Below are 23,500 nucleotides of genomic sequence, written 5' to 3'. Positions count from 1 at the left end.
GCCAAGGGGACGTGTGAGGAAAGTATCAGTGGGATCTGTCTCCCAGCTTGTCTGGAACGGGTCCCAGCAACAATGGGGGAGCAGAAACCTGAGCCCCGGGAAACCGAAATGGCCCCAGCTTCCTCCGCTCCGCCAGCCCGCCGGGAACCAGCCCCGGAGGCGCGGCAGCCTCCCGAATTTCCAGCTCCTGGTTCGGAGGGAGAGAGACGGAGCCGTGGCCCAGTCTCCCTGATTTATCTGCGCTGTTTAAACGCGGCCGGTCTTACAGCCCAGTTACCCGTGCCACAGGGCCTGGGGGACGCACGGCGCCAGACGAGGGCCGCTGGGAAGACGCTGGAGAGCAGCAGCTCCGGTGAAATCTCCCAGCTGCGCGGAGCTGTCTCCCGCGGATTTACCACCAAGCTCCCGGAGCTGCTCCGGGGCCGAGACGCCAGCGAGCTCCCCCCCGGCCCGCGCCTGCGCTTGAGAGACCCAGGCGGGGCGGAAGCCGACGGAGCCGGTCAGGATCAGGAAAAGAAGCGCAAAGCCTCGAGTGAGCCTGCAAACTGCAAAGAAACAATCGATCTGCCGCGGTTAACTGCGAGAGGTTTGAGGACGGGCTTGACCACGGTCAGCGAGTTTCCCCTCGAGAACGCACACAACTCACTCACCCACGGGGAAATTACGCGCTGCGGCTAGACGAATTCAAACCCGAAATAAGCGTTTAATAAGGAGGGTGATCAGCCGTCGCAGCGCCCTACAAGAGGAGCGTGGCCGAAGCGCTAATCCCCGCGGAGCCCGCAGGGAACGACGGAGCGGATCTTCCGGAAAGGTGCCGGCAGCGCAGTCCGAAGCGGACAGTTTGCAACGCAGGGGGTCAGCCTGAGTGGCCGAAAAAGCCTGATTTCACCTTAAAGCCCAGGGACACCCACCCGAAAAAGCCCGATTTCACCTCAAAGCCCGGGCACATCCACCCGGCGCACCGGGACCGAGCGCAGGGGTGGGAAGGCAGCGGGAACTCGAGCCCGGCACCGCCAGGACGGCCGGTTTGTGCCCGGACGTCATCAGGATGCGTTCCCCAGCGCCGCAGCCACGCTAATAAGTCCTGACTCCTGTCAAGGCTTAATTAGCTTGGGCGTGGAGCACGGCTGCAGGCCTGGCCCGCGTCCGGCCCTGCCTCGCCCGGCCCCACGGACCAGCTCGGGCTGCGACGGCGACGCGGCGCTTGGAAATCACGGGCAAAGCCCGGCCGGGCATCCAGTCCTGCCGCTCACGGGCCACGTCAGCCTCCCAAAACCACGGCAGGAGGAGGAAGAGGAGGAAAGGGCTGCGGCGCTGACACGGAGGCGTGCAAAAAGCCGGCGCCGCAGCCCCATCTGCGAGCGCGTCCCACCGCGTGCCCTGCCCCGTGCCGCACGCGCGCCGTCCCTGCCCTTTACGGCAGCGAAGGGGAGGTCAGACGCCCCGGGCTGGAGATATTTTTTCCAAAATTGATGGGGAATAAGGCGCCCGTCGACAATTTCTGCCACTACCTCGGCTCAGATAATAACAGCAATAACGTTTTGCTTCGGGGCATGGAGTGACCACTGGCGGGGTCAGCGCGGTCAGCGGGCCGGAGGCGGCCAGGTTTTTGCGTCTTTTTTCACTCCCCTCTGCAGCAGGATAGCGGAGTTCATGGCTGAACGCTCGTCTCACCGACAGCAACACCCCGCAAAAACCTCGGCGCTCGCGATTCGGGGCGTGATCCCGGCTGGACGGTGCTGATCACCGTCAGTGAGACGAGCGGAGGGAGGAGGTGCGAAAGCTTTTCGGCAGGCAGCCTGAAAACGCTGAGGTGTTCTAGCACACAGCCTGGCCCCGGTGCTCCTCAGGTTTGGGAAACCTGGAAAATTCTGGGCGTCACCACGGCAAGGCCACCACGGCCCCAGGTCTGGCAACGGTTGAGCTGCAGCGGGAGGAACAACGTCGCCGTCCCGGGACGGAGCAAGGACGTCGGCGCCGGTGTGAAGGATGAAAACCTCGGCTGGAAACCCGCAGGAGCACTCCTGCTCCTCTCCTCGGGGTCTGCACCCGCAGAGCGGCCAGGCCGACGGCTCCCGGTTGATAGTGAGGCCAGAAATCCGCGCCGTGCCCCTCGGGCAGCCGTGCTCTTCCTCCTGTGACTTGGGCAGAAATAAAGAAACCAAAGGAGGCAGGTCACGCTGGGAAATGTCAGGAAGGCGTTCAGAGCCAAGGTCTGACGATGCCGCCCGGGCCTTCTCCTTCGGAGCCATTTCCAGCCCGGCTGCAGCGCCCTCGCTTTATTTCGTCCATCTGTAACGGCGTAACCGTAGCGCGGCGTCTCCGAGAGGCCCTTCAGCTCGCTATTGAACTGATAAATTCACTGTATTACTTTACACAGATCAATACCCCAGCAGTTATCAGGGGCTGATGTGACCAAAATTGGTTTCAGCCAATTTGTGAGTGTAATAAATGTCCGTTTATCACATCAATCCATTCCGCCGCGCTCCTCAGGCCGCCCGGGCGCGGGGTACGCGGGGTGACGGCTCCGGGCCCGCACCCGCCGTGGGATCGCTCTCCTCCCCCCGGGCTCGGCCGCGTCCCTGGAGGCGGCGGGCGCAGGACCGCCCGTCCAGCCCCACGGCTCGTCCAGCCCCACGCCGGTGGCTCCGGGGTGTGGAGGAAGACGAAGCTCCAAGCAGAGCAACGCCTTTCCCTCCTGCCCTGCTCCCTGGCAGGCAACGGGTGCTGTGCACGCGGAGACACAGAACTTGCAAAGGATCCCGTCTTGTCCAAAATAAACCCACTTCCTCCGCGCCAGGGTGGGCTGATGCTCCTGGCTTTGAGAGGCCAACCGATCTCAACATCACAGCTGCTCAGCGTGTTCAAAATTTGCAATTTTATCATTAAAATTAGATTTTCAGAACTAGCCTTTATGCAAAATCTCTACACTAAAAAACCAAAAAATAAACGCTTTTCCTTTCCCCTCCTTATTCAACTTCAGGAAGAGTCGGAACAGATTACGTCACTCCAAAAAAAAAAAAAATTGGATTGAGATTTTTTTTTTTTTTTGCTTTAGAAAACCGGCGCTGGAAAGCGGTTTGGAGCCCCCGGCTCCCAGCGACGGCTGCCTGGCCGACGCTGCGCACTCGTACAGAAGACGAATTCTTTCTCCGGCGTAATATTTAGGGTATGAGATCATGAACCAACAAAAATAAAATTATATGCTTTCAAAACCTGCCCTGCTCTGGTTTCCGAGCTCATCCAGGAGACGCTTTCCGCAGATCCCTAAGAAGCAGGCGCGGCGTCGCCCCGCGGCCTCGGCGCGTTGGGGTGCGAAGGCGAGCGAGACCCAGTCGCCCTCAAACCCTTCAGCTGCTCGTCTGCGTGGAGCGCAGGGCGACCTGCCGGGGTTTGTTTTCTGATGTGTTAGGAGATGGAACAGTTAACGTGGGTTTTGTTCATGCTGCCTCCCGCCGTCGCCGTCCCAGCGCCCTGGGAGCCGCCCCGGTGGGATCGGTTCAGTCGCCGTCCGCCGTCGCACAGCCCCGCCATCGCCGCAGCAAAGAGAGCAGCAGGGCTCGGCGGCGTCCCACGGAAACGACAGACAAGGGCTCCTTCCCCCCGCCGGCGCCGCGACCGCGCCAGCATCCCGGCCCGGCGGCCCCCGCGCGTCCCCGCCACCCCGGAGCTGCGCGGCAAACCCCAGAGCGCGCGTTCCCTTTGTATCCCAGGCCGAATTCCCCCAGAGAGCGTTCGGATCACGCACCGAGTGACGGCTTAAATCTGATTATTCAATTAAGGCAGCGGTTATAAATTAAACATATCGGCCCGGCTGGGTACGTCTCGAGGCGCGGCGCGCGGCAAGGCTGCGAGCCAACCAACCGCGTCGGCGAGCGCCCAACGGCAGGCACGTGGAGGCCGCAAAGCGGCAGCAGAACTGGCTGGGAATAAAATAAAAACCAAAAATAGATAGGAAGTGCTCCGAAGAAAAAAAGTTGCGCCTCTAAATTCGCCCTTCCTGAAAGAAAACCAGGAAAAGGGGGCGGAAGGGATGCGGGGAGGAGGGGACGGAGAGTCTCCCGCTACCTCGTGGTGCGATGTCCCGAGGCTGCGGGGCTCCAGGCGCGCTCCCGGTAATTCAATAAGAGGCAGCTCCATAAAGGCAGCGGCGTTAATGCGCAGAAACACCACCTGTGTCAGAAACAGGCGCTGCCCATTCATCACAGCCTCCCAATTAGCCCACGCCACCGCCCCAGGCACGGCTGCTCGCCCGGCGCGGAGGGGCCTGGCTGCGTGCGCGGGGGCAGAGCTGGCTCTTCCCGGCGCTGCCGGTTCGCCCGGCGCTCCTCTTTGTTAACCGGGCCGCTACGGGGTTTTGTCTTTTCCACAGCGCTCGCCGTCCTGCCCTGATCTCGTACCTCGCCGTCCTGCTTTCGGGCGCTGAGCTGGGACACGGGGACAGCTCAAGGAACCGTGGCCAGGATCCAGAGGCTTTCAGGCCTTGGACTGGCAAATCGCACCCAGCCCAGTTTGCTGGAGCCCTGATTTCCTCGCGGGAAACTGCGCTCATGTGAAACCCGCAGCTCCCGTTCGGGCCCCTGTCCCTGAACGCTGGTCTGGTTTTCCCCTGGCTCCATCCTTCGGCCTGAGGAAAACCGTTACCTCTTCCTCCACACCTCGCCGCGTGCTGGCGCGGCTCCATCGCAGCCACAGGAGGCCAAACTCCCCAGTTATTCCCTGAGTTTATTCAATATTTTTCTTTTTTTTAAACAGTGAAAACTTAAAAATTGAAGTGCAGGAGCAACACCTGCAGAAAAGGGCAGCAGCACCCTAATCTGGGATGGAGGCCAAGGGCTTTGGGCCGACACGGACAGGGCAACGCTGGCTAACGAACGCTCCAGGCCCACGCCATCTGCAGTGGACTCGCTAGCCACGCAGCTCCCGCCAAAGCAGCCTGCAGAGGCCGGACATTTGCAGCAGATCCAAGGGAAACTTGGGAGAAATTAATGGAAGAAAAATCTCCCGAGGGCTGCTGCGCACGAAGACGTAAATTCCGGTTCAGGCTTGCAAATCCGTAGGGAGGGCGGGGCGGGGAAACGCCGCGCTGCGTTTAACCCGCTGCAGCTCCCCACGCTCCGGTACCGGCGGCGGGACGCCGCCCTTGATCTGACGCAGCACGCGGCCCGGCAAGCGTGCCTGAAGCACGTGCTTGTGTTCACACGGAACGAAGCCCCCGATCACAGAAAAATCCCCCAGAGCAGCCCGTGTGCGAGGGGCTCCTGCGCACAAAGCTGGACAAAACCCCCCGTGAAGCATTAACAGCGATATTTTTCAGAGAGGCGGCCCTCTGCCGCCAGCACCGACCTGCCGAGGGCTCCTACCTGCTCCCACCGTCGCTATCGCGCTCTCCTGACCGATGATGTGCTCTTTCAGCCGCTGCTCCAGCGGAAACCTGCGGCGTTCCTCCACCTCCCGCCTGCGCTGCTCCTCCTGGAACTGCGGGGGAAAGAAAATGTCGGGATCAGAGAATTTTCGGAGCAATAACACGAGCGTCGGGCAGGTACAGGGACCTTCTCCTCCCCTGGGACCGCAGAGCCCTGCACCGGTATTCGACACCCAGACAGGGCAGACGCGGCTCGCTCTGGAAGCAGCAGCCCAAGCGAGAGGAAATTTCGGGATCTGCTGGGGGATGGGGGATGCACGGGAACGGAGAGAAGCGGGCGAGCTGCCACGGAACCGGCTTTGCAGCTGACGGGAGAACCAGGCACCGCGCGGCTGCTGCAGCGGTGACAGGGAGGGAACGCTGACGCTGCCCGCGTTTCCTCGCGAGCACCCAGCCCGTTACGCGCGCGCTGGTTTTGGAAAACAAAGCCTTGGCCATTCCACCTGTGCCTGTTTTCCCGCTCCTCACCCACCTCCCGCTCCAAGGCTCCAGAAACACCTGGCAGGGATGGCAGAGCATCACCTTGTCCCGCTGCGCACCAGGGAGGTCAGACAGCACCGCCCTGCAGACAGTCCCCCAGCAGCACGCGGGACAGCGCTGGAAAAACCTCTTCACCCGGGATATTTGCTTTCTTCCACCTCAGCTCACAGGGAAGCAGGGCCTTTGAGAGCCGCTGGCTCGCGCACTGCTCCCACCCCGATCGCTCTCCGGAGCTGAAGGCTGAGACGGCACGCAGAGCAGTTTACGGAGACGTCTGGCACAAGCATGCCTCTGAGATGCTCAGGGACGGGATACGGGCGGAGCGGGAGCAGGGAAGGCAGGGAAGAGGACAAATCCAGCCTCTGCTCATCTTTAAAAAACACTGCGGAAGTTTCTGCGGAGCACCTCTCCCCGTCGCAAACTGGCCAGCCACCTCAGCAGTGAAACCACTGCTCTGGAAGCAGCCACCCCACAACGCCAGGCTCAGCTGAGGACGGGACAGGAGCAGCCCCCGGGGTCTGTAGGGTGAGTAATTTAATGCACATCACTGCTCCCCACCACGGAAATCGCCCTCCTGACGGGGAAACACCTCTAACAGAGGCAGAACGCGGTCGCAGCGGCTGCAGCGGGATCCTGCCGCCAGAGCCGGAGCCGGTAAAAGCCCCCGGCCAGGCTGCCGGTGCTCCCTGGGCTGGTACCGACTGACAGAAGGCAAAAACCAAATAAACAGGGGACGTCCCTCTTCCGCAACGCCTCTCCCTCCCTCCATGGAAAACCAGCGCTGCAAAAGTCCCCGGGTAGGAAAAACGTCCCTTTCCTGGGTCAAATCACCAGTTACAACGCTTTTTCCGAGCCATCCCGTTCCGGCTTCCAGCTCAGGATCCGCGCTGGAGAGAGCTGCCCTGCCACGCGCCATCTCCTCGGCGGAGCGGTGCCGCCGGGCGTCGCGCAGCCGGGTCGCGCCGCCGGCCCGCAGCGTCCCGAGCAGCCGGCACGGCCGCACTGAGCGGGGGGCGCCGGAGGGAGAAAAATCCACCCAGAACAACGTGGTTCAGATCGGGCTGGGGCACAACCTGCAAGAAAGGTTCTCCCGACGAAACTTCTGAGGGCGCGTCCCCGGCGCGTGAGCAGATCACAGCGGTGCGCCGCGCTCTCAGAGAAATCGAGACGGGCACGGCAACGGCGCCCGCCGGCTTTCGTTACTCCTTATCCGGCGCGGCGTCCCGCCCGCGCACGGCCGCCTTGACGGGAAAACACGCGGCGGGAAGAGGTTCGGAAGCGCGAACCAAAGATCCTCCACACAGCGCCTGCAGACGCGGAGGGGCCGGGGTCTTTCGCCCTTTTCCTTAAAAGATTAAAGGAAGGGAGGACGGCCAGGTTCTGCTCAGCTGTGGGAGGGATTTGGAGCCTTTGGGATCTGGGGAGCGGTTTTTCTGAGGGAAGGCAAACGCCGGCTTGGGATAATTCCTGTGGGCTTACAGAGAGAGACAGGAGAGACCAGCAGACGGGTCTGACTGGGCCCAGTCGCCGGGGAAAGAGGAGCTGAGTGGCAAAGAGACTTGGAAGACTCGGTCTCGCATAGGGAAAGCGCACACAGAATTCTCCTCCTTTTTTTTTAAGAATAAAAGAAACCGAAATAAATTAAAAATACATATGAAAACTCCGCGTTATTCTGTCACCAGAATATGTAAATAAAATCGATGGGCTGCGCCCATCCAGTAATAGTTCTGCCAATTCATTCTCTAGCAGCGGCGAAAACGAGCAATAAATTCTCAAAGACTCTCGGTGGAACGCGGGTACCGGGGCGGACGCAGCCCGGGAGCCCCGCGTGCCCCCCAGCTGGATATCCATCACCCGCCAGCCTGAGTGCCTCCGGTTTGCAGACAAGCGCCATCATTTTCCGCGGGAACATCTCCACGGATATATTCCCTTCCTCTCCTCCATCTATTCGTTAAGCATAAAACCCAGCACCGCTTTTCAAGCTGTCCGGATTCCTCGCCGGCGCTGGGCTCCGGAGACCATTTACCCGGCGGATAATTCCCCCTCGCCTGCTCGTAAAGATTTCCAAGTGTTTTATCCTCAACTTTTCTTCCCGCAAACTCGCTGGCAGAGCCGGCCGAGCGACTGCGCAGCGCTCTCGGCTCACAGGGGCCATCAGCGACGCGGAGCAGGGCCACGGTTGGCTTTCCTTTGCCGGGATGGAGTACGGAGAGCCCAGGAGGAAAGATCACCGGCGCAGGACGGGGGTTTAGCGTTCGGGGAAGGTGGACTTGAATTCCTAAGGTGGACCTGAATTCCTGCTCCAGCAAGGATTTTCCTAGGTGAGCACAGACGGTACGGCAGCTTTGACTGCCCGGCAGGTTTAATTCATGGTGATATCCACTAAATCATAGAATGGCAGAATCACGGAATGGTTTGGGTGGGAAGGGAGCGTCCAAGCCCACCCAGCCCAACCCCCCTGCCAGGAGCAGGGACATCTCCAACCACATCAGGTTGCTCAGAGGCCCGGCCAACCTGGCCTGGAATGTTTCCAGGGATGGGGCATCCACCACCTGGAATTTCTCCCCACCTTTCCTGCAGCCCCCTTTGGGCACTGGGAGCCGCTCTCAGCTCTCCCCGGAGCCTCCTCTTCTCCAGGCTGAACAGCCCCAGCTCTCTCAGCCTGGCCTCACAGCAGAGCTGCTCCAGCCCTCTCAGCATCTGCGTGGCCTCCTCTGGACCCTCTCCAGCAGCTCCACGTCCTTCTGCTGTTGGGGGCTCCAGAGCTGGATGCAGCGCTGCGGGGGGGTCTCCCCAGAGCGGAGCAGAGGGGCAGAATCCCCTCCCTCGCCCTGCTGCCCACGCTGTGGGGGTGCAGCCCAGGGTGCCGTTGGTTTCTGGGCTGTGAGCGCACGTTGCCGGCTCGTGGTGAGCTTCTCACCCACCAGCACCCCCAAGTCCTTCTCCTCAGGGCTGCTCTCCATCCGTTCCCCCCCAGCCTGGATTTGTGCTGGGGTTGCCCCCACCCACGGGCAGGACCTGGCCCTTGGCCTGGTTGAACCCCATGAGGTTGGCACGGGCCCACCTCTCCAGCCTGTCCAGGTCCCTCTGGATGGATCCCTCCCCTCCAGCGTGTCGACGGCACCACACAGCTGGGTGTCATCGGCGAACTTGCTGAGGGTGCTCTGTCCCACTGTCCATGTCCTGACAAAGGTGCTGAACAGGGCTGGGCCCAACACGGACCCCTGAGGAACGCCACTTGTCCTACTAAAGGCCACAATTTATCTGCCTACTCGTGGGCAAGTTCCTAACCTCAGGTCTTCCAGCCCGCGAGTTCCAATTCCAGATGCACAGACCAGACTCCGAGCACCAGACTGCCCAGCACCAGAGGACAAACCCACAAGCACGAGCACGGCTGGCCTCCTCGCGCCCCCGTTCCTGTTTTCGCCGGGGGACAGCGAGGCTGACGGGAGGGGACGGGTGCTGACGGGAGGGGACGGGTGCTGCACGGCCAGGCGGCGGCGGGTGGCTCTTGCCTTGGACTGGTGAACGCACAGACCCCGGCCCCCAGCTGGGCTCTGGCTGCTCAGAGCTGGTTCTTTCACCAGGGGTTTCAGAAAACAGAGTAAATCCAACCTCCTCATCTTACTGGGGCCTTGCCAAGGGGTTACAGGACGGCATCGCTGGCCACGGAATCATGGAGGCTGGAAAAGACCTCCAAGATCATCAAGCCCAACCATCACCGCTGAGGAAGAAACTTAAAATGGAAGAGGAGGGCGCGCAGCTGCGGACACAGCTAAAAACACTTCAGAAATGGGTTGGTTTGTTTTTCTCCTTACGTATCATGCCATTAATTTACACAGGCCACGGAAAAACACGGAGGGGTAGGCGCTACGGAGGTGCAGGCGCGCTACGGCCTGTGCACCAGGTCTTCCAGACTGGTTGTGGAGTGGCAAAGGACACACGGCCACCCGAACCCAGGCTCACCTTCGTCTCCGAGGCCTTCAGAAGGCTCATGACCTCCCCTTCGCGGGCGTAATCCAGGGGGGTATGTCCCATTTCGTTCTTCTGCAGCGGGCTGGCACCTGCCGGCAGGAAGAAAGGAACAAGGTCAGGGTTTGGGGCAGAGCGAGCGGGAAGCACATCGTGTGCCTCCCGTCCGGGCTGGCGTCCCCTCCCGGCCCCTCCGTCGATGGGAGAGGGACAATGCACAACCAGCGGTTACGCGCAGGGCGTGGCGGGGAGAAGAACAGGAATTGTCGCCGCGAACGATGGGCTCGGCAGGGAGGGAGCCCACGGCCACCAGAGGCAAACACGGCTCCACAAAAGCCCCCGCGCCCGGCCCGGGGGAGCCGCCTGGGGCCGTTCGGCTGCAATCCGACACGCTGCCCCTCCCGGCCGGCGCTCCAGGCTGGAGCTGGGGTGGCTGAGGTCTGCCGAGCGGCCACACAGCGGCTTCCGGGGGAAAATCACGCTTTGCTTTAGAATTTAATTTAAAAAAGGTCAGCCAGCGCCAAAGACGGAACCGGAGGGAGCGAGGCGGGCACCTCACAGAACGGAGCGAGCTCCCCGCGCTCCGTCCCGTCGCGGACACACCAGACTGTGGAAGAACACGCAGAGCCAAACCGATCCCGGCTGCGGCGATGGGAATCTCTGGGCAAACACCCTCCATCGTGCTGGGAAGGCGGGAGTGAGCCGGGTGCCTCGGCAGGTGCGCACTGGGCTGCGGCGGCGGAGCGCGCGGCGCACGAGCGGCGCTCCAGAAAACGCGAGCGGCAGCCAGGAGATACGAAGGAAGCGAGGGGGCTCTGCGCACGGCAGGCAGAGATCCGCCGTTCCGAAGCACCGGAGATCTGCGTTTGCTCACAGAGGGAAAAACGCGCCCCGCAGACACTCGCCACCCGCGATTTCCATCGCGAGCCCCCTCACGGCAGATAAAGGGTGTGATGGACACAGGTGAGATCTCAAACCGCCCAGGCCGGCCGCTCAACAGCGAGCGCTCCCCCCGGCCCTCGCCCCGCCGCCGAACCCGCCCCGGCTAGCGCGGCGAGGAGCGGGGCAGATTTCCCGGCTCCTCCAAACCACGGCACCCCGGAGGCCGGGCCCTGCTCCCGTTCCCGAGGCGGCTCTGTTTGGCTTTTCCCTTCCTGCGGATCTATCCATAACGGCCATCCAATATCGGCCCAATCCCCCTGTTAACGGCTTTGACGACTTGACTAATTGCTGCAATAATTGATAGAACGCGACTCCTCCAACGGGTCGATTCCAACCTCCAGTACCGGCAGCAATAAAATATTACGCCGCCATAAATAACGGTGTCACCGGGCCGGCTAATAGGAGGTAAAAGCGGCGAGTGGCTCGTCCGCGCCCCGGCCTGACCCCCTTTCCGCGTCCCCACCGCCTCCCCTGCCCTCTCCCGCCCCGGCAGCCGGCTGGGGCGGCGGCGGAGGGGACGCCAACCTTGGGAGACGTTAATGGAAGGCCATTTGTCACCTCCCACTAGCTGTCTGGAGCCGGAGATGGACACCTGGGCAACACCTCGGGCTGTGCGGGCCCGTCGCCTCCTCCGCACCCCCCTGCTCGCGTCAGGAGGCCCCGGCCTATAATATTTGATAAATAGCAGGCGGGCCGGCTCCCCGCGCCCGCGCCGCGCCGGCGCAGCTGCAGAAGGTCACTCATTGGGGAAATATGTTTCTGTCAGCGGTATCGAAAAAAGTTTAGCGGAGTGACAGGCCTCGATTTTTCAAATTTTATTAACTCCATCCTCTTAACAATTTGTCTTGGATTCCTTCAGATCCCGGATAACTGTCAATCGAGCTGGCGAGGGGAGGGTGGCTGCGGGGAGAGGGGGATGCCAGGGGGCCGGCGCAGGGCTCGGAGGAGCGTCCCCGCGTCCTCCCCGGCTCGGCAGCCCCGGGATGCTGCGGCGGCTCCGTCCTCGCTCTCCGTCCGCCGCCTGGCAGGGGAGGGCAGCGGGATCTGGCTGAGGACACGTAACCAAACACCTGCCTGCGGAAGGAAGAACAAACCTCGCACCTCGGACGGCCGAACAGGGCCCGCAGCGGCGTCGGCGACCCGCAGGGACGCCCGCAGAGCTACGGTTCTCCAAAGACCGGACACCGAGAGGCCTGGGAAAGCCCCGGGCACTGAGAGAAGGAAAGGAGGGAGCGTGAGGAGCTCATTTCGGGTACAACCAGACGCCGTGCAAGCTCCTGCGTGGGCTGCAAAGCCCCGTGCCAACCTCACGGGGTCCAACCAGGCCAAGGGCCAGGTCCTGCCCGTGGGTGGGGGCAACCCCAGCACAAATCCAGGATGGAGAGCAGCCCTGAGGAGAAGGACTGGGGGTGCTGGGGGGCGAGGAGCGGGGGGTGCCCCGTCCCCGGAAACGTTCCAGGCCAGGTTGGCCGGGGCTCTGAGCAACCTGATGTGGTTGGAGATGTCCCTGCTCCTGGCAGGGGGGTTGGACTGGGTGGGCTCTAAAGGTCCCTTCCAACGCAAACCCTTCTGTGGTTCTGTGACTGCTGCTCTCGGGCATCCTCAGGGGCGTAACCTCCAGCTGAACGTTTGGGCCCCGAGCTTTTCGTCCGCAGGCGGCTCAACGGGAGCTGCTGCGGGGACAGGGGACGCAGTTGCTATGACCCAGCACGAGATGGTTTACGTCCCAGCGCCGCTCAGAAGGTTCTGTCTCCAAAAGAGCCGGACAGAAGCAGCAATACTGTAGCCAAGATGCCAAAATGTTCCACCAGGAGGAAGCAGCCCACCCTACCTGCCGGGGATTACGCGGCGTCGCCGGCCGTCAGCCCTGACGAGGAGTGACATGATTATTGCTCCACACGGCTCGTTAAAGTAATACAAAACGACTCCTGTCCTCCTGAGCCTTCACTGATCGAATTAGCACGATCACCCCTTTTTCCAGTAACCTAAACCGGGTTTTAACTCAATAAGGCACACATTTCACGGGCGGCTTTTAAGGCACAACGTGAATGGGAAAGCAGCCACCCCAGCCTGCGATCCGACCACCCGCCTCCTGCCCGGCGTCCCAAGAAACTCAAGAGGAACGTGGCAGGACGCTGCTCCACTCGTTGGGCAACGCCCTTTAGCTCTGCATCACACGAATCTTCCCAAGGGCTTGAACTCCAACGTACGTACGCACGCGCTCCCCGGGGAACATCCTCCAATCTCATCAAGGGAGAGCGAAATTTTCCAAGGTGGAAGCAGGAGAGTGACGTTTCCCGAGGTTCTGGGTGGCAGCAGAAGCTGCAGGCACACTTGAGGGCAACGCTCCAGATGATTTAGCGTCCAGCCCCACCCCTCTGAGGTGGTGGCGTTGGTTAATTGCTCCACGCCGACGTATCTCTGATGCCCGAGAACCTCAGAGCTCCTCACCTCAGCAGCAAGCTGCGACAAGGAAAAGGCTCCTCACGGACAAATAACGACTTAGTCGCTGAAAACAAAGGGATTTAAGGCAGAGCAAGCGGCCGGTGTCCCCAGGGGCAGAGCGGCCCACGGGATTTCTGCGCTGCCCGTGCGGTCAGGCCGCCTGCGAGCGACCGAAGCAAGGGCCAACGCTGACACGACGAAGACGACTACCAGCGTGAATTTACCGAGAGCCGTTCGAGCGACAGCGACGGGCTGGCGAGCGAAACTCAACGCAGGTAATAAATGTAAACCCACGCGCGCGCAGGAAACCACTCCGGATTACGCACGAGCAGTGACAGGCACCCTTCGCCGGGAAACCGCGCGTGAGGCGTCGCAGCTGCCGCGAACGGCTCTGTGAAAACGTTAATGTGCCGCTGAATCGAAGCGGGAATCGGTTCAGGAAGAAGGGAGCACCGGGTGTTTGTCCTGGTGCGGGATTTCCTCCTGCCAGAGACGCGGGCGGAGGCGGTGCGCTCCTGGCCGTGCTATGTCGCGGCGGCGCCGCGTCCTCAGGCACCAGCAGCAAGCGACCTGCCCCGCGGAGCTTGCTGGGCCGAGGGGCGCGATGAAGGATGGAAGGAATATCTGGAGGAGTATCTGAAGGAACATCTGGGAGGAATATCTGGAGGAATAGCTGGAGGAATAGCTGGAAGGAATATCTGGGAGGAATATCTGGAAGGAATACCTGGAGGAATAGCTGGAAGGAATATCTGGAGGAATATCTGGGAGGAATATCTGGGAGGAATATCTGGGAGGAATAGCTGGAGGAATATCTGGAGGAATAGCTGGAAGGAATATCTGGAGGAATATCTGGACGAATATCTGGAAGGAATACCTGGAGGAATATCTGGAAGGAATATCTGGAGGAATATCTGGGAAGAATATCTGGGAGGAATATCTGGAGGAATATCTGGAAGGAATACCTGGAGGAATATCTGGGAGGAATATCTGGGAGGAATATCTGGGAGGAACACCTGGAGGAATAGCTGGAAGGAATATCTGGAGGAATATCTGGGAGGAATACCTGGAGGAATATCTGGAGGAATGTCTGGGAGGAATATCTGAAGGAACATCTGGAAGGAATATCTGGAAGGAATATCTGGAAGGAATATCTGGAGGAATATCTGGGAGGAATACCTGGGAGGAATACCTGGGAGGAATATTTGGAGGAATATCTGGAACAGTGAGGCGCTGGCAGGGCTGAGAAGCACCCAGAGCTCCTGAAGCTCAGCCCAGCGCCTGTTTATTCAGACACTTGCCCGTAGATATTTCTCCCTAATCACAAAATACAACAAACTGACCCAATTTGCTTTAAGCAACCTCAGCAAAATCCTGGAAAATAAAGAGCTCCGCAGAGCCCAGCGCACGGGTACCACCCTGAGCAGAGCCTGCCCTCCGGAAAAATTGCCACAGAGGATTGCGTTTCCCTTTGAACGCATAACACAGCCCGTGCACGTGGCAAACAGGAAGGCTGCCACAGAAAAAGACAGAGAAAAAAAGTAAATCCAAGTGTGTCACTTTGGATCCGCAAAGACGGGGAGCCAAGCTTGCCAGTCCCGTGCTCCGTGCAGGGGATCTGACGTGTCTGAGGGAAAAAGGCTTTGCTCCAGAGGTACGAACGGGAGCCGAGTCCTACCTCAAACCGTTCCACCTTGCCCGGGCAGCTCGCGCCGCTTCCCAACACAGCCCCCTCCAGCACCGCACGGGACGGAGCAGGGCACGGAACGGCTCGGGCCATTTGGACTCCCAGTTCTGGATGAGAAAAACCTTTCTTTTTCATTTTAACTGAGCTGAGCTACCTGCTCCTCCCAGCTCTGCTTTATCGCGAGGTGAGTGTCAGTCGGTTTGTGCCTCCTCCACACCTGGCCGTGAAAACCTCTCCTCTCCTCGTTTGTACGGCGACGGTACGGGAAGGGAACGACAGAATCCTCCTCTGCGCACCCACCCGCGCGTGCAGAGCTGTTAAATTCACGCCAAAAGCGACGTCGCCGTCGAGTTCTGTGCCCAGACGCGCTCAGAGAGGGATCTATCGCTCCCCTGCCCCGTGGGAAACTGCTCCTGAGCGCTCCGACAGGGACGCAGCCGCGCTGGCACCGACGCCGATTGCTGTCGCCGCGGCGGGACGGAGGACGCCGCGGCGCTGCCGTACGATTGGTGTCTCGATCCCAGTCTCACAGGACTGCAATCACCGGTCTGGCGCGGCTGGGAGCGGAGCTCGCTGCCGTCGGACGGAGGGGGTCGATACGCCGGCCCAGAACATATTGAGCCGCGGCGCTGGCAGACTCTATTGCGCTATTTAATCATCTTTTGCAAAATTTACAGTGCAGCAGAAGGGATCAATACGGAATTTATCACGTTCCCTGGTAAATACGAGCACGGAGAGGGCGAGAGGATTCCAGGCGCTCCCGCACAACAGCTGGCCCGGGCTGGATTCGCCACAGCAGGCGCCAGGCCGGCAGCGACCGGGCGCGCGGCTCCCCGAAAACGCCGGCCCTGACCCCCGCCGAGGGCGAGGAAGGGCTCGCCGTCCTCGGAGGCGCCGGCCGCAGCGCAGGGAGGGCTCAGCCGCGCTCCCCTGACACCGGCGCCTGGGCGACGAGGGGGCCGCGAGCGCGCGGCTGGGCGGGAGCGGGGGCGCTTGGCGCTCACAGGCCCGCGGGGCTGTTTCACGCCGGCCCGGTTTTGCTCGGGAGGAGCGAGTTACAGCCTTGCTCTTCCCAGGACAAGCCCGTTCCTCGCTCTGGCTCACAGCGAGCAAAAGCCCCAGCGAAGGCAGGGCAGCCCACGGTTGCCACCTCCCCAAACCGAGCTGCCACACGCGGGAACTTTCCAAGCGCGCCGTTTATTTTCTTGCGCTTTTCAACTTGATCAACCTCCGGGGCTCAGTGCAGAACCAAACAAAGCAAAAAAAATAAAATCACTGGGTTCCAACTCACTCAGCCTCAGCTGGAAATTTCTGAGGATCCACCCGTGAGGACAGAGAGCGCCGCCAGCCCAACCCCCTCCGATTCCGATTCAGCTCCCCCGGTTCCGCTCTTGCTTACGCCGCTGACTCCACCGAGCGCGGCAAAACAACGGCGTCACCTCCGCAGGACGCGTCCCCACGCGCTGGCCGCGGGGACCTGGGAGGCCACAGCTGTCCAGTGACATCCTTCCCACCCCTCTTTCTGGCCGGGATGCACCGGAAGACTCTCCAACACAGAATTCAAACGCAAGAAACGCGGCTACAACCACAACCTGATTTTTCCCGGGAATACCACGGGCGCTTTCTGACGTCCAAAGGCCGCCTCCGGTCCTGCCGGCTCTGGAACTCGCTCACCCAGACGGCCCGGTCACAGGAGCCGGGGGCAAAGGGAATTTCTGGAGATGGGAAGCAGAAGGCAAGGCGGTCGCTGCTCAGGGAAGTGCTGGGGACAACGAGCCACATAACGAGGCCGCTCAGGTTTGGCAGGGGATGGGGCAGGGGGAGGGGAGGTCCCGACAACGGGCAAGGAGAGGACTGCTCTGCTTTTGAGCAAAGACAGGAGAAGTGAGGCACCACCTGCGTGACCAGTGTCCCGTGCTGGGAGGTGGGACGCCTCCCTGCACGGCAAGTCCCTCAGCAGCGGCGGCGCCGCTCGGTTTGAGGCTGACGGCGTTTCCCCAGGCTGTCCCCGCGCTCCGCTCGGCCTCGCTGAGCCTCATCCAGGGCCAGGCCGGGACGTGGGGGCTCCCCTGCCCACGGGGCTGGGGCAACTCGTCCTGGAAAGCCTTTCCCACCACATGAGGGATAAGAAGGGGACTGGGAGGAGTCAGCGTGGAGTTATGAGGGGGCAAGCAGCGGATAATGAGAGTGGTGGAGGGAACAGTGGCCCAGGTTGCCCAGAGAGGCGGTGGATGCCCCATCCCTGGAAACATTCCAGGCCAGGTTGGCCGGGGCTCTGAGCAACCTGATGTGGTTGGAGATGTCCCTGCTCCTGGCAGGGGGGATGGACTGGGTGGGCTTGGACGCTCCCTTCCCACCCGAACCGTTCTGAGGTTCTATTTCACGTAGCAGATTTAAATACTGACATAATAAAAGCTCCCTCTAAAATGAAGAGGCTTCCATCGTCAACGAGCTGGAGACCTTGCCGTCCTTCCTCCAAGGCAAACACAAAGCCCTCCGAATCGATCGCGCCTGCGGTAGCAACTGGTGCACCCCGTGGACGCGAGCTCCCACCCACTCCTTCCCAGAACCCCCGCTGTTTACGGTGTCAGCTCAGGTCAGGAGGCTGCGAAATGTCACCGACAACTGCCCGAAAGGACAACAGAGCGGCCACTGCGTCTCGCGGTCCGCTGGGCACACACACGCTGACCACAAGGCGCTAAGGTCCCGCAGGGGTCAAGCGAGTCACTGAATGGGCCACAAAAGGCCAGGGACGCGGGGTGAGGGGCGAGCGCTTCCCTTAAAAAAAAATCAAACCCCGCCGCGCGGCACAACGGGGCGGCCGTCTGAGCGGAGAGGGGGCTGGCGGTTAATGGCTTTGGCCCCGAGGGCAGGGCGCCGAGCGAGCGCAGGAAGTGTTGGGAGAGTAAATGGAGGGCGAGTAAAAAGGCAGGTGTGGGGCGGCGCGCGGGAGGGAGCGCCGGGAGCCTGCTCCCCGTCAGCAAACAGAGCCGTCCTACGCGCGGGCGTCAATGGCAGAGCGCGCCGGGAAATTACCCTCACAAAGGGCCCGGCGCGAGGTGTTCGATCTCCGCTTCCGAGACCTTCAGCCGCGGATTCGGCGCGGATTATGCTGACAAGGGCGCGGGGAGCGGCGCTTTGTTACCGCGCGGAGCTGGAGGAGGGGAAGAGCCCCAGTCAATGCGATGAAAACCTCGCGGCAGGCGCCCACGGTGAAATCGAACTCCAGCGGGCAAGCCTCTCTGAAAGGAAAGGGAAGGGGCTGCCGCTGCACCGCCAGCTCCGAGGGATTCACCTGGCTCAGAGGGGAGACGCATTTAGCACGTCAGTCACCAGAAGTTTTCATCAAACCATGCCCGCAGAGGGTGAGCGGGTGCTGCGGGCGGGCTGGCGAACACGGATCAGTCTGCAGAACGCCGCAAGCCCAGCCTCCGCACCCTGCGAGGCCTCTCGCGTCACGCACCAAGCGGATGTTCACGCGGGCGGACCGCTCTTGCCAGGGCCGAAGCAGCGGGACGCGCTCCTGCCTCTGCGAGACCACGGTTTGCACTCGGGAACGCACTCTCAGCGCGGACTCTCCCGAATCCGTACCCAGAAGGACTCTCGTGGGGCTGGGCTGAGAACAGCGAGGAGCCATCGCCACATTTCAGCGCTGCTGTGGCTAAATTCTGAATTTTCCCTTTGATTCGGGACACGGTCCCTCCAGCTGCACTCAATAACAGAGCGTCACGGGCTTTATTTTCCGAGATCCAAGTGAGTTCTGAGCTGAGAGACTTTGCCGCAGACAAAGAACTCTGTGTGAGCCGAAGCCGTCGTTCAGAGACGGCCGCAGCTCCAGCGCGGACACAGAAACAGCTTTTGACCAAGAACAGCGCTCTGCGTTCAGAGAGGCCGCGCTGCACCAGCACTCGCAGCTGAGCGGGGGACGGGCGCAGAAACGAGCTGGCCTTGCCACCCGCAATTATTCATTATTTACTCTTACTCGCAGCCGGATTTTACCCGCGCTTACGGCAACGAGCAGCACGCGGCAGGCCTGCCACGCCACGCAAACGTCCCGCACCGCACACGGGCCGACGTTTTTGTCCGAGGACTCCCCGTCCCCACACACACACGAGCTCCCACAGCCTGCAGAGCAGCCGGCGGCTCGCTCAGCGCCCTCGCTCTGCGAGCAGCCCTCAGGAACCTCAGAGAAATTTATTTGCAGCAGGTTTTCCTTCAGCCGCTCCTTTTCTGGGGTTAATTTACGGCCGAGAGATAGGGCTCTGGTATCCGGCAGGCTCCCGGAGAGAAATCCCGACCCAGCGTTAACCGCGCAGCTCAGCGCTACCGAATCTCAACCCTGCACTCTAATTATTCTGTTACTGAAAGACACCGAGCATACGGAACAGAGCAGTATCAAGGTTCAATGTTCCCACAAGTATTTTTCTCCGTCCCTCCTGGGGACGGTCAGCCTTCACAGGCGCGGCTTTCTGTTCTCTTTTTAGCTGCCCTCGTAAGGATGGAGCCCTGTGTCAGCCCGCCCTACAATTCCCCGCCTGCCTGCCTCCCTCAAATTAACTCCTCAGCCGCCCGCACCGTGAGGGCCACCACATTCCTAACATTTTTGCAAAAAGCAGCATCCAGCTGGGGAGACGCTGGAGAGCCTCTCGGCTGCGGGGCCAGGCCGGCAGCGCTCAGGGCCGAAGGACGCGCACCCGGAGGAACGCAGAGCTCCAGCGACGCGCCGTGCGCTCCGCGGAACGACCCGTGCGGCAGGCAGGCGCGGCTGACGTAGCAGGGCCGGGCGCGTCCAGATAGCGTTCAGCAGGCTGCGGTTCCGGAGAACCGCGTCACGCAGGCGCAGAGGCCATCCCGGTGGAGACCAGCGGGAGGGTACACGGAAAAACCTGTTGTCATGGTAGCACATCTCTATTCTGTTAGCTACACACATCTTCTGTCCTTCCTCCAAAAGCTGAGGAGCTTTCTCCTCACGCGGACGGTCGAGCACAGCAACAGGTTGCCCAGAGAAGCTGGTGGAGGTGGACCAACCGTCCAGCCTCCGCGGTTTTCAGGCAGGAGGTTGGACTAGAGACCTCCTGAAGTCTCTCCCAACCCCAACTACGCTACAATCCTACAAATTTTCATCCCTTTAGTATCACAGAATCGCTTAGGGTGGAAAAGATCCTTAAGACCATGGAGTCCAACCGTTAGCACCTCTACGGATCTGTAACCCAGAGCTGCGAGTATGTGAGAGACGACGGCCAAGCAGGAGCCGGGAGAAGGGTTCTCTGACCTAACCGGGAGGACCAACGACCGCACAAGCTTGTTTGTACCACTTCCGACAAAGCCGCGCTGCCAAGGATCCAGCAGCACCGGAGCCCGAACCGTTCCACGCGGTACCGGTACCTACCCAGTGCTGCGTCTACAGAGCCCGTCCCCTCCCAGCAAAGCGAGGGCTCTGCGATTCCACGCCACACAGGGACACGAGGGGTGGGACGGGTAAGGAGAGCGCAAATTGTGGAAGAGGAACGTTCGAAATACTGAACAGAGAGACCAGAGGATGTGTCTCCACTGGACTGCAGGACCAAAGGGAAGACTCGATGGTTTAAGATGAGAACAGCCACCAGAAGCACATGAGAAAAATCGTTGGAGGCGAATTGGAACACAGAACAGAAAAATGAAGATATTACAGCAAACAGTAAATCACATCTAATCCCAGAAACCCTTGTCTGAGCCCCATCGTGCTGTGGGTCAGGCCCGCTCAGAAAAATCGCTACGAAACGAGCCACACAACTCACCTCCATCCAGCAGCAGCTTGACCGTCAGGTAGTCGTCGGCCAGCACGGCGTAGTGCAGAGCCGTGCAGCCCTTGAAGTTGGCTCGGATGTTCAGGTGGTTGTTGAAGTCGTCCTCCCGGGTGACGAGGACTGCGGGGGAAGAAGGAGGAAAGCTCAGCTCAGCGCGGCGAAGCAAGGAACGCGCGCTGGCAGCAGGGACTGCTGCTGAAGACAGCGCGGTTTCCCCACATCCCAGGGGCTGCCGGCACAGCGCCCGGGCAGGGAGGAGGCGGCTGGAGAAAGCCCGGGAGAAGGCCTTGTTCCACCCACAGCCGCCCTGCACCTCCAAAGTGAAGTCAGGACTCAACACGAGCAAGCAACACAGAGATTTCTGCGGGTTTGTTTTCCCCAGAAGGGCTGGGAACCACACCGCCCTCCTCCTCCGGCCAAAACATACCCCAGCAGCCGGCACCCGCTCCAGGCCGGAGGCACAAAGCACCAAAACCTGCGAACCACAACCCAGAGCCGCAGAGGCCGAGGGACGGCAGGCCCTGGGGACGGCGCTCGGCCGGGGGCGCTGCGGACCTCCTCAGGCGCGCTGGGCTCCTCAGCGCACCGCTCCCTTCGCTCGCCGGCCCGTCTCCGCCGGGAGCGGCCTCCTCCGCGCCGCGCTGCCCAGAAACGTCGAGGAGCAGCCAGAAACCCTTCTAAAGTACTTCCTTTGCCGCCACCTTTGGGGTTTTGGTTGAAAACTGCCGTTCTTTGCGGCTGGGAGCTTTTCTCCCGGGTTTGCCCAGCCAGCAGCACAGCGTGCTCCGTGAGGTGCGCTCCTCGACGCGACCAGGACGGGAATAATTCCTAAGAACACGTTTTACAGCTCACGAGGAAGCCTGGAATCCCCCGAGCAAAGGCAATTACACCGAGCCCTGGCAGGTTTTGTGAAATCAGACCGAGAAACTGTGATGTTTCCCTGAACAGAAACTGATGCTTTCCAAAGCTGAGTAATTCTAATTTTCTGCTTCCCCTGAGCTCTGTGCTGCCGAACGCCAACACGCACGGACACCCCACAAAAGGGCAAGTCCAAGGACCTTCTCCCAAGCCAGGAGAAACTCCCTCCCGACATTCCGAGGCAGCGGCGGCTCCAGCAAACGGAAGCGAAGCTGTGGCAGGACAGGCCCCCACCATCGCGCGGCTTTCAAGGAAATTCCCAGTTCTTTTTGGGTACTGAAGGGAATTCCAGGCTGCTGGTGAGGCGGGACGGGAGCATCGTCACACCACCACCCGACAGCACCCAGCTGCTGTAACGCCGAGCCGGACGAACAAGCGCAGCTGCCGCTCCAGAGCGAGGAATCCGGTACCAGTCCAGAGTCCAGGAATCCGACCCCAGCACCGCTCCCAGGTGTGAAGGGAGGGCAGGGCCCGCTCCCATTTCCGTGCGCACCATCTCTTACCAACGAGCAGGCGCTACCACTCGGGCTGCGGTTTTTGACCGAGACTGCACTTTCTGTCTGATTTTTGAGGTCAGAGGGGCGCTTGCACCCACTCCAGGGTTAACGCAGACCAATCTGCCTCTCCCCCAGCCGGGTCACAGGCCGGGCCCGGCCGCAACCCTTCTCCCCAGCTCTGGGAGACGAGGAAGCCCCAGAAGCACACAGCCCCACCTAGGCGACGGCGGGGCTGCCGTGGCCCGTCTCCTGTCGAATGACCATCACCGCCCGACTGTCGGGCCACGTTCTGCTGCTGGAGGCGCGTTCAGCGCCTCGGTGCATGGGTACACAACCAAAACTCACCGAGCCCGCGTTCAGGGCCTTTGCCACCAAGAACCTGAAGGGGCTCTGAGCACCTAACAGCTGGTCACAGCAAAGCGGGCGGACGCAGGTGGCGGATCCCCCGCCGCGCGGTCTCCGCGGCCCCTCCGAAGAGCCACCGCCAGCCTTCCGGAAGGTTTGCAAAGTTCAGGAGAGGAAAACGCCGTCACGAATACCCGATGCCATCCTAGGCCAGCGTCCCCGCTAATGAACCGCGGTACCTCCAGGAAGATCAATTAATGCCCTGGCTCCCTGCCTTTCCTGGGTCTCCTCTCCCAGCAAACGGAGGGAGTATGTATATTTATTTATTTGTCGTCATTTCCTACCCAGGGAGGAGCAGGATAATGAACTGCGTGCGTCAGGGAAGATGAATCTGAGATACTAGGGAGCAGTGCGGTAAAGAGATTAAAGCGTTATTATTGTTGGGTTTTTTCCCCCATGGTCCGTCGTGACAGCTCGGCCGTCATCTGTAAAAAATGTCTCCGAGAGAGATAATCATCGGAAACTCAATAAAGCGTCAGGGGAAGCCTCGTCTGCCATCAATCACCGGGTGCCTGGAAATTTTCAGCCCTCCGTCTCCCTTCCTGCCATCCATATAAATGTCTGTAATATATTTTGCGCAGGGGTTGTGGAGCAGCGCCTCTCGATTTGGATGTTTTTATGAAAAAATATTTATACGCGAAATATGTAAATGGGTAAAAAAGAGTAAAAAACAAAGGCAGTTTCCCTCCCTCCCTCTCTTCTTAAAAATGCAGCTGAATTTATTCTTTTTAATAAAAGACGTCAACCAAAGAATTAATGCAACTTCTTACTGAGTGGCCTTATCTCTCCTTCACCCCAAAATATATGACGTTACAGCGGGGCGAACGCAGACAAAACCAATTAACTCATCGGCCGATACACTTTGTCTTAAATAAACTCCACGCGCACGCATTACGGATTGGCATTCCATCGCTCATCTCTTAACGCTGCTCCCTACGTTCCGCGT

At 60.6% G+C, this 23,500-nt stretch overlaps 1 protein-coding gene across 1 annotated transcript in view; it reads right to left on the bottom strand.

The window, feature by feature from the left end:
- The window catches only part of CLPB (ClpB family mitochondrial disaggregase), a 60,534-nt gene that overhangs the window by 12,132 nt on the left and 24,902 nt on the right, over positions 1 to 23,500 (bottom strand). Inside the window, exons 5-7 of the mRNA XM_086739828.1 lie at positions 20,726 to 20,854; positions 9,872 to 9,969; positions 5,364 to 5,478 (exon numbers count right to left, since the gene is read on the bottom strand). Coding sequence (XP_086595954.1) covers positions 5,364 to 5,478; positions 9,872 to 9,969; positions 20,726 to 20,854 — 342 coding nt within the window. The remainder of the gene's footprint in view (positions 1 to 5,363; positions 5,479 to 9,871; positions 9,970 to 20,725; positions 20,855 to 23,500) is intronic.

Source organism: Chlamydotis macqueenii, chromosome 1 (genome assembly GCF_036417535.1).
Source record: "Chlamydotis macqueenii isolate bChlMac1 chromosome 1, bChlMac1.mat, whole genome shotgun sequence".
NCBI lineage: Eukaryota > Metazoa > Chordata > Aves > Otidiformes > Otididae > Chlamydotis > Chlamydotis macqueenii.
This window is presented reverse-complemented; position numbering and strand designations above follow the sequence as displayed.